Below are 13,282 nucleotides of genomic sequence, written 5' to 3'. Positions count from 1 at the left end.
GCCTTCTGTGTTGTCAGCTTAAGTAGAACCCTTTTCGTTAGCCTCCTATTTTCAGTCCTATATGTGAGTACAGGTAAGATTCAGCTGTAATATACTTTCCTCTTGAGCGATACCAGTAAGCTGCTAGCATATCTCTACGGGTACTTGCCAAATGCACTCTATTATAATCTTATCCTAATCTATATCCTAATCTTATTCTTATCTGCCTTTTATGATCCAGATATGCAGTTAATACCTGTCCTAGCGAAGAACTGGAAGTGGTAGGTGAATATGTATACTTATACATATTCACCTACAGCTTCCAGTTCTTCGCTATCTACTGTAAACTGCCATTGCTTCCCGAAGCTGTTAAAAGCTACCTGTCTTGTGCATACTACTTGTAGGCCTACCTGGCAGCTTTTACCATCTAGGTTCTCATTCAATGTAATTCATCCCCCGAGTTACTTGACCAGGCAATGTCATCAGCAAATGGCAGATTACTGGGGTATTCTTTATCAGCCCTTATCCCTGAATTGCTCCCATTCAGTCCAAATACTTCCTCTAAGCAAGCTGTGAATAGTACTGAGACCATGTCTCCTTGCCAAACACCTTTCTTTATGCGGAATTTATTTTCCCTATTTATGCAGAACTATCATTGCTGTGCAGCCACTATAGATATCTTCCAGTACTTTCACATACAGCTCATCTACCCCAATTTTGCGATGCCTAGATGACTGCCGAGGTTTCAACTGAGTCAAATGCTTTTTCGTAATTATTAAAAGCCAACTGCCGAGGTTTCAACTGAGTCAAATGCTTTTTCGTAATCAATAAAAGCTATGTATAGGGGCTGGTTAGATTCTGATTATTTTTCATCACCTAGTTGATAGCATGGATAGAATTGATAGTAGAGCACCCTTTCCAGAGATCTACTTGATACTTTGGTAAATTGAAGTCTCATGTCACCCTGATTCTATTAGTGATTACCTAAAGCAATACATTGAACGTAACTAACAGCGAGCTGGTTGGTCTAACAGAGGCTCGGGCAAGTTCGTAATCTAACTTCATTGTAATCCACTTGGTAATCCTGGTTGGTCTAATTTTTCAAGTCTTTAGCCTCCCTTTTTTTATGAATTAAGATAATGTTAGTGTTCTTCCACAATTTCAGTACCGTCGATTATAACAGGCATTGTGTATGCAGTGTGCCCAGTTTTTCTAGCACGATATTGGCCCATCATTCACCAAATCTGTGGTTACCTGAACCTCTCCAGTGGCTTTCCCCCTTTTGATAGCTTCTGAAGCTTTAACCTCTTCCTTCGTTACTGGCAGAACTCCTTATTCTCTTCACTACTGCCGATATCATTATTACCCCGACTACTTTGGTTACTGTATAAGTCAGTATAGAACTCCTACGCTACTTTATCCTGCCCATGTCCATATTAGCGATGACATTGCCCGCCTTATCGCTTAGCGCATTAAATTTTTGTCTATGCGCAATTTCCTTTTCATCACATCAAGGCTACCATCATTCTTTAAGCGGATGCTCAACTTTCTCCACAACACTTCGCCCCTATTACCTTTGACAACTTTGGCAGTTCTATCCAGTCTGTTGAGTTGGAGGCTTTCATACTGGTCTCTTAATCAAATCTTTCATCCACTTTAATTTACCAGCACCCTATCCTACTACCTACTTCTCACACGCGCTCGGTAATGATATCTCTGAAGGTATTGTTCATTAATACTACACTAAGGTCGTCCTCTGTTAAAACTGAATATCTATTTCATAGAGCTCCTGAATTATTCTACCTTTCCTCTCACCAATGCCATAGCCCCCTACTACCGGGTATCCAGCCTGCTTTTTCCCTACCTCAATTGGCATTGAAGCCGCCCATTAGTACACTATACTGTCTTTACTTTCCCCATTGCCAATTCTGCATCTTCGTTGAAGCTGTTGACTGTCATCATGACATGTAGGTGCGTAGGCCTGCACAACCTTCATTTCATACCAGTTGCCTGCCACTCACTACTCTCTCTAGTTCTCATCTCTACAGTAAGCACTAAAATATCAATTTCATACCCTGCAATTCCTCTAATGCTAAACTAGCCTCACTAGCTATGGTTGCAACAATAAACGTTGCCAGGGTCAGTTTCCATTAGCGGCCTGTCTGAAGCCAGATCCTTAGTGCCCTTTGCTACCTTACAGGTCTGACTGCCGCCATGGTCAGTTACTTGCAGCCGCTGGGGACTGAAAGCAGTGGGTTAATTATTGGAGCCTTCATAGGAAGTTGTGGCCAATTACTAAACCGGGGCAGCAAATCCTGTTCTGGTGAGGAAGTGAGTTTCCAGAGGTACTCACCAGCATCAGGTCGTACCACAAACTTGACGCAATTCAAATGACGCATACTCCTTTTTTAATCCGATGAAGAATTATGCGGCACCGGAATTTGTACCAGTCCTCTTGCTCATGAGGTGGATGTTCTACCTCTAAATCACTGCTGCACTCTCACTGCGAGTCACCGCGGTGTCATTCCTAGTAGAAACTACCTACCCGCTCGAGAGCAATGCTTTGCTGCAGAAAATAGTATATGCTACACAGTACATGGGTGCCTTAATTTTCACCTCAATCAAAAAGCCACCACTGCAGCCGGAATTCAATTCCTCATCTCTGGGTTCAGCAGTTGAGCACCCAACCACTGAGCCACAGCGACAGAGGTGTGGGAATAGTCACACTGAGCCCATGAACACCTTTGGTTCCTGCACACTTTGATACTGCCATGTAGTCACTGAGGTTAGATTATGCTTTCTGCCATTTTTTACTGCTACTTATGGAGGCAACCAACAACCAAGTGCATCATCACAATTGCCCACTCTGCTTTGTCACAAACCTGGCATCCACTGAAAGCATGCAGCCTTCTGGAGCACCCTATGTCCATTATAACCACTGACTAGTAGCGCTACAGTTAAGAATCCCAAAAGGAACGAGACACCCACAGGATAACAAAGCAGAAGAAAACGCCCATTTATTGTTGCCCATAGAAGGGCAGTGAGCATCACTGGTCTGTGGCCTAGAAACAAGGAACATAGCTGCCAGTGCTGATGGTGGCAGCTGCTGTTTAGCATCAGCTAGATGACATGAGGTCCTCCTGCTGGGCAGACAGGGCTTGGGCAATCAGCTCACTCACATCCACATCAGGAAAGTTCTGTACAGAAAATATAACTCATAAAAATTGGCAGTGGAATTAAACCCTCCTGCACAAGCACAAAAGACTATAGGTACCAAACAGTGCCACATTATGCAACTGGCTTTCTAAACACATCTGTTGCTAAGCAAGAACCTGTTAATGACTAGCACTCAAAAATCGATTTCCTGGTATTTCACTCCTCGTCTTGGCTGAAAAGATGATTAAACGGGCAAGAATATACTAGACGTTTCGCTGCAGACTTCCACAATTCCTACCAATAAGGAGTTAAAAATGAAAAAAAATATTTGCAGGATCGAACTTTCAGCGTCGGCAGGTGCAAATTTTTGCAATACTCTTCTATTTTAGAAATAATTAACGAAATCTTTAAGATCTAATTAACACAGTCCAGTTGAGTGCCAGTGGAGAGTTTGAAGCTATGGACAAGAAATACTATAACAGTTTTTGAAATTACAAAAAATGAGAAAATCAAGCACAGTTTTCAACATAAAACCAAAACTGTGCAGATGAGACTTTTGCTGCTGGTGCCAAATTTGAAATGCACACAGTGCCGTGTCATGCACTCTATTGTTTCGCTGCTCACAAAAATAATGAACACACGACTGGCAATGAAAGTGCTTTTCTTTGCAGTAAGCTGCGAAGCAAAATATTGTACATGAAGTTGCACATACCACTTAGTTATATTGGGCGCCGCAGTCACTACAACATGTCATCAGAGGTTGCATCTCCACCAAGTTTGGTGCATCTATGCACTCAGTTTCAGGCAGAAAAAAACGTCAGAATTCCTCGCGGTGCAGGGCTTTACTAATTGTAAATTGGTTATAGGAAAGCCAAGGTGAAAAATCTGTCACAAACCTCAGTAAACATATGAACTACATCGTAAAGGAATGAAGGTAAGAGTGAAAGAAGAGAGAGGTGTTGTAGTGGAGGGCTACAGAATAATTTCAGACACCTGGAGATCTTTAACATGCACTGACAGGAAAGCACACGAATGCCTCATTTCGGCTCCATCAAAACAGGGTTGCCATGGTCGGGTTCCGTAGCAGAGCATCTCGACCACTGAGTCATTGTAGTAGGTGCCTTTCGAAAATTAATTTCTAGTCATTTCAGAAACTGATATGGCATAGAGTTTCAACTGCTACGACAGAGCGGTGGTTAAGATCCTCGGCTACTGAACTGGAGTGCTCTGGTTCGAACTCAACACAGCAGCACGATTTCAATAGAGGCAAAACTTAAAAGCATCTGGTGCTGGCAATGTGAGTGAACGTTAAGGGCCCCCGAGGTCAAAATTATTCTGCAGCCCTCCAATCTGGCACTTTTCACACCCACCTTCCTCTCTTGCTTAATGGTGCAGTTTAGATGTCCATTGAAATGTGTAGCAGATACTGCACCTTTCCTTTTTTATAAACCAATTCACATTTACACCATCTTGACCATGGCTTAAAACTCCCCAGACAACGACCAGACTATGTTAATTAGAAACTTAAGTTTTAGTTGATAAGTTGTATAATTAGAAAAGTGGTGCAGTAAATTGTGCCTGCCAAGGCTGAAAGGTTTTTGCAAATATTTTATTTGAGCTACTTAATCTAAGGGGATTTTTGAAAGTGTTCGCTCAAATACCCAGTTATATACATTAAAAGCTCAATAATTCAACCTTCAAGGTACCAAGCAAATTGTACGAATTATCTGGAAGCTGCAAATTATCAAATTAAAAACCCAAGCACTGCTTGCATCGCTATTTGTTAATTTGGTGAAAGACTGGGAAACGGCTACCAGATTTTGTTGAGAACAGCATGTCAATGGCCATTTTAAAGTTTGGTTTGGCTTTTGGGGTTTAAAGTCTGAAAGCAACTCAGACTATAGACGCCATACGGAAGAGCTTCGGAAATTTTGACCCTGCCTGAGGTTCAACTTAATCATCATCCTCAGCCTGACTATACCCACTGCAGGGCGAAGGCCTCTCCCATATTGCTCCAATTAACCCGGTCCTGTGCTAGCTGCCTTAACCTCATCTGCCCACCTAACCTTCCGCCAGTCCCTGCTACGCTTTCCTTCCCTTGGAATTCAGTTTGTTGCCCTAAGCAAACCATCAGCTATCCTTTTTTCACACTACATGTCCTGCCCATGCCCATTTCTTCTTGGTTTCCACCAAAATGTCAGTGACTTGAGTTATTTCTCTGACCCACTCTGCACGTTTCCTATCTCAACGTTATCCCTACCATTTTTCTTTCCATAGCCGTCTGTGTTGTCAACTTAAGTAGAACCCTCTTTGTTAGTCTCCATGTTTCAGCCCCATAGGTAAGTACAAGATGCAACTGTTGTATACTTTCCTCTTGAGCGATACCAGTAAGCTGCTAGTCATAATCCGAGAGTGCTTGGCAAATGCACTCCATCCCAGTGCTACTCCTTGTTTTCCCTTTCATGATCCGGATCTGTGGTTACCACCTGTCCTAAGTAGACATATTCGTCTACTTCCAGTGCTTCGCTATTTAACGTAAACTGTTGTTCCTTCCCTAGGCTATTGAACATTACATCAGTCTTCTTCAACTTACACTGACATTGCACAACACGAGAGCCTAGTTTTTTGCCTGCTTCGAAATATGGTGCAGCAGCCAGTATTCGATCCCGCACCCTTGATACAGATGTTAACACTTTCCTGTCCACGCCTATTCCCATCGATAGCCCGATATCGATGGTTTCACCATTCGAATTTTTCCACTTTCGAAGCGCTCCGTGACTAGTGGCATCATTCAATGGGAAATAGAGAAACCCTTTAAGTTTTGCTTTTGGCTTTATTTTTTCCGCTGCGCTGCGCCCGTCCAGATGGTCGCCTGAGTTGGGTAATTGGTGGTCCTTGTTGAAACAGTTTCCGTTTCCAAGGAAGTTGACGCATCGGAGAGCTCGTTTTTGGATGCAAACAGCAGCAGTGATGACTGAAAAGACGAATTCAGCTCTTCAGACTTTAACACTGACAGCGAAATTATGTCAAACTGACCCAAAATGTCGACAGCGATGCCCCAATAAGTGTTGCCCACTATCGATGAATTTTCCCGCTTTCGAAGCACTTCTTGACGAGTGTCGTCATTCAGTGGGAAATAGAAGGACCCTTCTTTCAGTTTTGCTTTTGGTTTTATTTTTCCACCGTGCCGCGCCCAGGTGGCCTCCGGAGTCAGGTGATCGGCGCTCTTGTTCACATCATGCCATCGACTAGCGCACTCCTGCTGCATGGAAACGATTTCCGCAGAAGTTGATGCATTGGAAAGCTCGTTTTTGGATGTGAACAGCAGTAGCGATGACTCTGAAGACGAATTCAGGTCTTCAGACTTTAGCCGTGACAGCGAAACTACGCCAAACCAGCCTGGAACGTTGACAGCCATGCCCCAATAAGTGTCGCCCGCTATCGATGGTTGAATTTTCCCCCTTTCGAAGGTTTCCTTGACAAGTGGCGTCATTCAGTGGGAAATAGAAGAACCCTTTCAGTTTTGCTTTTCGTTTCAATTTTTCCGCCGCGCCGCGCCCGTTTAGATGGCCTCCAGCATTAGGTGATCGGCGCTCCTTAAGAGATCATGGCGTCGATGTCATCATGGCGCATGCGTCTCGCGTTCGCTCCCCAAAAATTTCAACTTTTGCTACGCGTTGATCGGAAGGAAGCACTGTTTTGAAGGTCACAACTGTTATCTGCAGGGTGACAACGTCTATTGGGTAACATTACTTGCCACCGGCAGCGCAGGGAGTCGTGTTTTCCGCTTGAGGACAGCCAGGGGTCGACCTCAGCATAGTCAACCTCAACTACTATTTTCTTTCCTAACTCAGTGAATACTGTACACAGAAAAGTTGAATTTGCCACAATGTTGCATTGGTCCCTGTTGTAAAAACATATTTTGAAATTTTTTGTTTTATTTGTATCAAGAAATTGATCCTTTTGGTTTGTTTTTACTACAATTTTTTGCTGACAGTTCTTTTTTTCATCACTTATTCAATAAAGCTGTTTACTGTCCCCAATACCATGGTGAAGAGGAATCCCTGCTTTACAATTTGATACTAGACACTCCTGTACCAAGCAAGTTTTGTACCAAGCAAAAAAAAAAATAACATCACCCAAACACAACCCCTTTAACCGCGGACAGGAAAGTGTTGAGCACTCTAACCACTGCAGTAGGTTCTTTATTTTGAAGTATTTGAAAGTATTTAAAGTATCGATGAAAATGTGAATAGTCAGTGCCACGTGTTACCGTATGCATGCTGTTGGAAAAATCGAAAAAACAGGGCTGCTCCAAAACTGCAAGGAACTGTCGCAACCTTCTCTGTGGAACATGGCAGAGCCCCACTGCTACCATGTTGCATTCTAAGTGGCAATGTCACGTGCAAAGGGCCTTCATGCACACAAACAGCAAAAAGCATGTGACGAGCGCACAGGTTCGGCGCACTTGCAAAAAAATCACGGAGATGGAACCGAAGGAAGCACTTAGTCTCGCCGAAATGATGAGAAAATATGAGAAAAAAAAACAAGTGATGTGGCAAGCAATATCCAAAACTGTGCTTAGCTGAGTCACCTTGGCTGGCTCCTACTGGCTGGTCGAGTCGCTGTTGCCACTCAGAGCAGTGAAACCAAACTCATCCGTGTACTGTTTCCGGAGGTGGGGACATTAATTTGTCATTATGCCTCAAGTGAACTCAAGATTTGAGCAGAACTATTTCAACAATCCCTTGCCACGGTCATGCCTAGATGTGGCCACCAAAAGAAGGCTCATTCGAATTTACCACTGCGAGACCCGTGCACCAAATTAGTGAGCATCCAATGCCATCAACTTGTATGGATATTAGCAGGGACCAAGTTGACAGACTGAATTACCTAGATTTTCAAATTAAAGGAAGTCAAGTTAATGTGCTTTTACTGTATAAGCAATTCTATATAAGAAAGCCAAGCTTTTAGGCCGATCCCCTGATCTGTGTTGGATTAGTAACAGAACGTCATTTATGCGAAGTCCATTAAGGGGGGACGCGGGTCTTAAACTGGTCAGAAATTGTCGAAAAATTGATTTTGAGAAAAACGCATTTTCAGAACAGTTGTACCTTTGAGCACTAGCCTTCAAAATATGAACACTGAATTCGGTCGGGAAATACGGTAAAATCGACTTTTAAAATGCCACGGGAGCCTCGAAATGGCCAAAAAGGGGTAAAAATTGTTCAAACTTCCCGCGTGCGTCGCGGATGAAGCAGCCGGCTGGCCGCCGCCCTCTTGGACTTGTTTTGAAGCTTGTTTCTTTGTGCGCATTTTGCAGCATCTCCAAATGACATCACTCAAACAGAACGACCACCGTCGCGGGTTTTCCGAAAGCAGTTTCCAGTCCGCTGATTGGCTGGAGTGCGCGCTCGCGAAGCGAGCCCCTCGTCTCGCGCTTCCCATTGGCCAGCGCGACTGACTTGCCATTTTGTTTTCTTTTTTTTTTAACATTCGCCGTCGCAGCTGCCGCTTCGCTCGTTTACGATGTGCTTTCGCGATCGTATCAGTCGTTCCTGCAGCCGGTGATGGTCTTTAGACGTAGCTCGGTGGACATAGCCATATCAAGAGTGTATTGAAAACGAAAACGCCTAGCGAGTGCGCGTTGAAGAAAGAGTACAGCGGCGCGCTGCCAGGGTCACGCGGAGTGTTCTTGACCTAGTTGCAGCACTTCCGGTGGCATATAATCGTTTGCGAGCGGTTCAGAGGCATCCAAGATAGCATCGATAGATTGCACTGTTCAGCTGATACTCATGGTCCCCACCGATGCTACCACTTCGTTGCTTTTTTATCGCGTCGCTTCAGATGACAAGCGAGCCTGACAACATCGCGTCGTTGCCCGCGTTCCTCACCCGCGAATTCCGCGGACGATTTTGTTTCTTTTTTTTGCTGCAGATTGCTTTAGTAATCGCGCCACTGCGCTCAAGGGGTGTGCAAGTTCGAGCTTTAGCTCCAGCAAGGAACCCCGCGTGCAGCCCTGCATGCGCTGTACAGCAAAATAGAAAGTTTCATTCTGGAACATTAGCCAATTTATTAGGTCATTCTAGTTGGCCGCTGTGTTTTAGCCTTAAACTTTGTGCAAGTTTATTAATATTGCAAGACTGTTTTATCGTAATTTTGAGTACAGTAAAACCTCATTACAAGAGAAACTTACGGGACCCAAAAACGATGTCTCTTCTAAGCAAGGTCTCTAGTAACCAAACATTCTAAAAGCACTGTGTTGATCAGTTTACTGCACATCAGCATATAAATGCATTCACACGCATTAACAGGAAACCTTTTAGGAAAGCTTAAAGAAGTTATTCATACTACTAGAATGTATTTTTGCGAGTGCAGAGAGTATTCCTTCCCAAATTCTGGAGGTAAAGCACTTCACTTTGCAAGCCTTACAGTTGCTCTAATACCTTTGAAGGTCTCTTACATGCTCTTCACCTTCAGATGCTGACACTTTTATTCTGAAATGTCCTCGTAGTCATCCTCTGTGGAACATGTGCCACTTACTTGCGTGAGAATTGCACAGTCTGTAAGCTCTTCGGGAGCACATATGCAGATACGAATTCCTCAAAAGATTCTGGTACCTCAGCAGTCTCTTGGATGCTCGCCCAAGCTTCATATTCAAGGAAGCTTTCCACAGTATCCATATATAGGCCCTCTTACATCACGTCACCACATTTAAAACCTGCTTTTCTGAAATGATGGTTTAACACAGCTTCCTTTCTCAAGCCCTTCCAGACACCTGAAATCACCTGGACCGCAAACTTCGCATCAATTACTATTGTGCAGTCTTGCTGCCTGTCGAGCAACAGGCGTTCTATCAACCTTGTTTTGTACAGCAATTGACAGAGTGCATAATGGCTTTGTCTATTGGTTGAAGGTAGGGTGTGGAGTTTGGAGGGAAATATAACTTTCGCGGCTTTGAGCACGAGAACTTTGGTGCTTTTAGTGCTGCAAGAAACATTGTTCACAAAGAGAAAGACATCAGGATTCTGATGCTATATCTTGTGATCAAATTTTAACAGCGAGGAGTTAAAAATGCTGGATGTCATTCATGCATTTTTATTTGCTTCATAGGTGACAGTAATGCAGTGGCAGTGGTTGAAACAGTGGGGTCGTTTTAACTTTCCAATCATGGGGAAGCACTTCTTAGTTCCTGACATATACAACAAAAAGGATGCTGATATGGAACAGAATTTAGCTAAGGGAATCTGAAGTGCATCATGTACAAGTTGGTACACATCAGCTACATTGCATGAGCACACCTGGGTCGTGTCTCTTCTAAATAGTGAAGAATTTACTCCAGGGACCTGAAAACGTTGTCCTTAGTAACCGAGTGTCTCTTGCAACCATGTCTTTTGTATGCAATTTTGTTAACATGGAAGACATAGAAAAACCAACCAAACCTTTTTCAAATGTCTCTTATAACCGAGTTTCTCTTGTAACGAGATTCAACTATTTGTTTGCCTTGAAGGGCACTGCCACAGGCACATGAAGTGGTAAATGAAGCTTCTCACGATGGTTCTAGTGGCGGTATATTTAGACTTTGTGGCAAGCTTTTACCAGTATTTGGGGAGGGTACAGTTATATGTTTAGTATACAGTCAAATCCGGATATATCGAACTCGAGGGGGATCGTGAAATAGTTCGATATATCGATAATTCGATATACAGAAATCAGCTTGGGACAGCACTTACGATGAGAAAAAAAGATACCGCATTTGTCGCGTAATCAACTCACCCGCATAATGAACCCACCCTTCACTTCTGCACTTGAGAATTTGAGAAAAAAAAAAAAAGCGAAGGCCAGCTCGCTCACATGCAAGCGATCTCAGCGACGAGCCAGCCGCAGAGACAGAGCAAAAAATTTCCAACTTGGAACTGAGTCCCTCTGCCTTTCTGCCGTTCCAGCCACCGCGGCAGCTCGAAACCTCGAAACAAGGTTTCTGTGTCGCTGCAGCAGAAATCACCAGTGTTTTCGCTTGCATGTGGCACTCCATTTAGGTCGTCTCATCCACAGCTCATTTCTTGGCAGCGTGCCAAGATGCTGCCCAGTGATAATGTCACTGCGTGTTTATCTTTTTATAGCTCCTGCCAAAGGGGGAGCGAACTTGGCAGACTGCCCGTTATGGCTTGATTGCACAAGCCAGGCTCGATTTATCACGCTGCGCTTGGGGCGGGCGTAGTCCACTGCCAGAAAATATTGGAAAGTGTGATACAGTAGCTGCAAATGCTGTTTGAAGCGTAAAATGCTAAAAGCCAGTGTCATGATCGCAGCTGACCGCATGCTTTCGTTAATTCATACATGCAAGAATAAACTACTCCAGCAAAAAAACAAAAGAAAAAAAGCCGCTTCGTAATGCCATATCATACGCTACGCCGCGCCTACAGCACAACGATAAAAATAGACGACACTCGGAAAAAAGAAAAGATCTGCCGCTTGTTAACAAAGCGCCATAGCCCCGTCAGCCGCTGCGCGCAGAGGTTTTGTAACACACGCTGGAGAAAGCGTCCGACGTTCTGTCTGAAAGCGGGCTGAGCTGCCTTGGCGCATGCGTAGCGCATGCTACTGCAAACGAAGGCCGGGAAAGAGGGAGAGAGCTCGGCAAAAGAATGGGCACACCCTTGCGCTTCGCTCTGTCGCGTTTCTCCCCACTCGTTCCCACTGGTTCTCTCTGGTTCATTCACGCACATGGCTTGCTAACGTCACGTGCTGGCGCGCGGGAAATGATAACCGCAAATGTGCGCACCTTCAGGGAATGGGCGCGGTGCTGCCCTAGCTCAACTGTCCCCTCTCATTACTTCCGCACGCGGCTTGAAAACGTCACGCGGTAAACAGCCGAGGGTGATGCGATCGTCTTTGGGAAAGGCACGCTTGCCAATGCGTGGTGCGGAGTTCGATATATCGAACAACCGGTGAAATTGAGTTAGACATATGACGCGGCTTTCCTATACTTTTACATGGGATTTTCAAGGGGATATTCTGTGAGTTCGATATAACCGAAATTCGATATATCCGGGTTCGACTGTATAGCCTTTCTCATAAAGAACAAAGCCTTACAACGATTCCATTTATATTACAATAGCTGCAGTGTAGCAAAAGGTAAAGGTTGTCTCAAAATGCAAATACATTTTTCTCAGCGCTGTTTCTGGACACTGCACTCAGCCTTACTGTGCTTTTTCTCTACATTGCCGCCGAGTGACAATGACAAATTTAGCATCACTGCAGTCATATTTAAAAGATCAGGGGGTGATCCAACACTTACATCACTCTATCAAGATTTTTGCAAATTGCCATTAAAATAATATTGCATGTCCAAAAAGTTTGCTGATTTCCTAATGGCATACACTACCTTGGCCATGGGTAATGGTGATAGCTTCAGTTTTAGTTGACATATTCAAAATCCAAAGACAGTTTTGGAAATGGGAAGAGCATGACATTTTTGGTGAAAAATATCACAGTGAGGTTACTGATTGTTCAAGTTATAATATGTGGTCAAACTTCAAATGCCGTTTTCTCAGTTCCATACTTTTGGTCGATCTCTACAGTCTTACACAGGATTTTGATAACTTCTTTTTAGTTCACACAAATAACTTTCGTACCACTTTCTTCGGAGAGAAATGAAGTACCCGATGACATTTTAAATTTTTTAGTTTAGGCAATGGATAAATGTCAATTTGGGATTAGCTTAATGAGTTTGTGTCAAATAATGCAGCCTTTTATTCTCAACATAATATGTGAGGATGACGTGCCTTTTTGAGGAAAACGAAGGGTGTCATCGAAGCCTTTGGCTATCAATCCATGTAATTAAAAGCAACAAAATGCAATGAGAAAGTTCATTAAAGCTGCGTAAGAAATTCACTAATTATGCTCTGGACTTTGTTAGATAACTTTTGATCTAAGACCACCAGCTCAACAGCTCAATTATGATTACATTTTTGAAACCAGGAGAGAAAACCACACCTGTGTGCAAAGTTTCGTGAGAGTCTAACCATAACTAAAAAAGTTAGTTTTAAGACCCTCGTCCCCCATTCAGCTATGTGAAATACTCTTTCCGAAATTATTTAAAAATAAAGCAAATATATTTCACTTGCACTTTCATTTTGCAAGC

General features: G+C 43.5%; 1 protein-coding gene across 3 annotated transcripts in view; it reads right to left on the bottom strand.

Annotated features, from left to right (window-relative positions):
• Positions 1–2,973: 2,973 nt before the first annotated feature.
• Positions 2,974–13,282, bottom strand: part of LOC146182961 (TBC1 domain family member 13) — an 82,332-nt gene continuing 72,023 nt past the window's right edge. For 2 of the 3 annotated variants that reach the window (XM_084608991.1, XM_084608993.1), the window contains exon 12: positions 5,949–6,109. In XM_084608991.1, the coding sequence (XP_084465117.1) occupies positions 5,969–6,109 (141 nt within the window). In that variant the 3' untranslated portion in view covers positions 5,949–5,968. Of the gene's footprint in view, positions 3,177–5,948; positions 6,110–13,282 lie in introns of those variants that run through there. The other variant, XM_084608992.1, reaches the window with a different exon arrangement.

This window comes from Amblyomma maculatum, chromosome 7, assembly GCF_055883805.1.
Source record: "Amblyomma maculatum isolate TAMU_Amacu chromosome 7, ASM5588380v1, whole genome shotgun sequence".
Taxonomy (NCBI): domain Eukaryota; kingdom Metazoa; phylum Arthropoda; class Arachnida; order Ixodida; family Ixodidae; genus Amblyomma; species Amblyomma maculatum.
The sequence above is the reverse complement of the archived record's forward strand: the minus strand, read 5'-3'. Positions and strand labels throughout refer to the sequence as shown.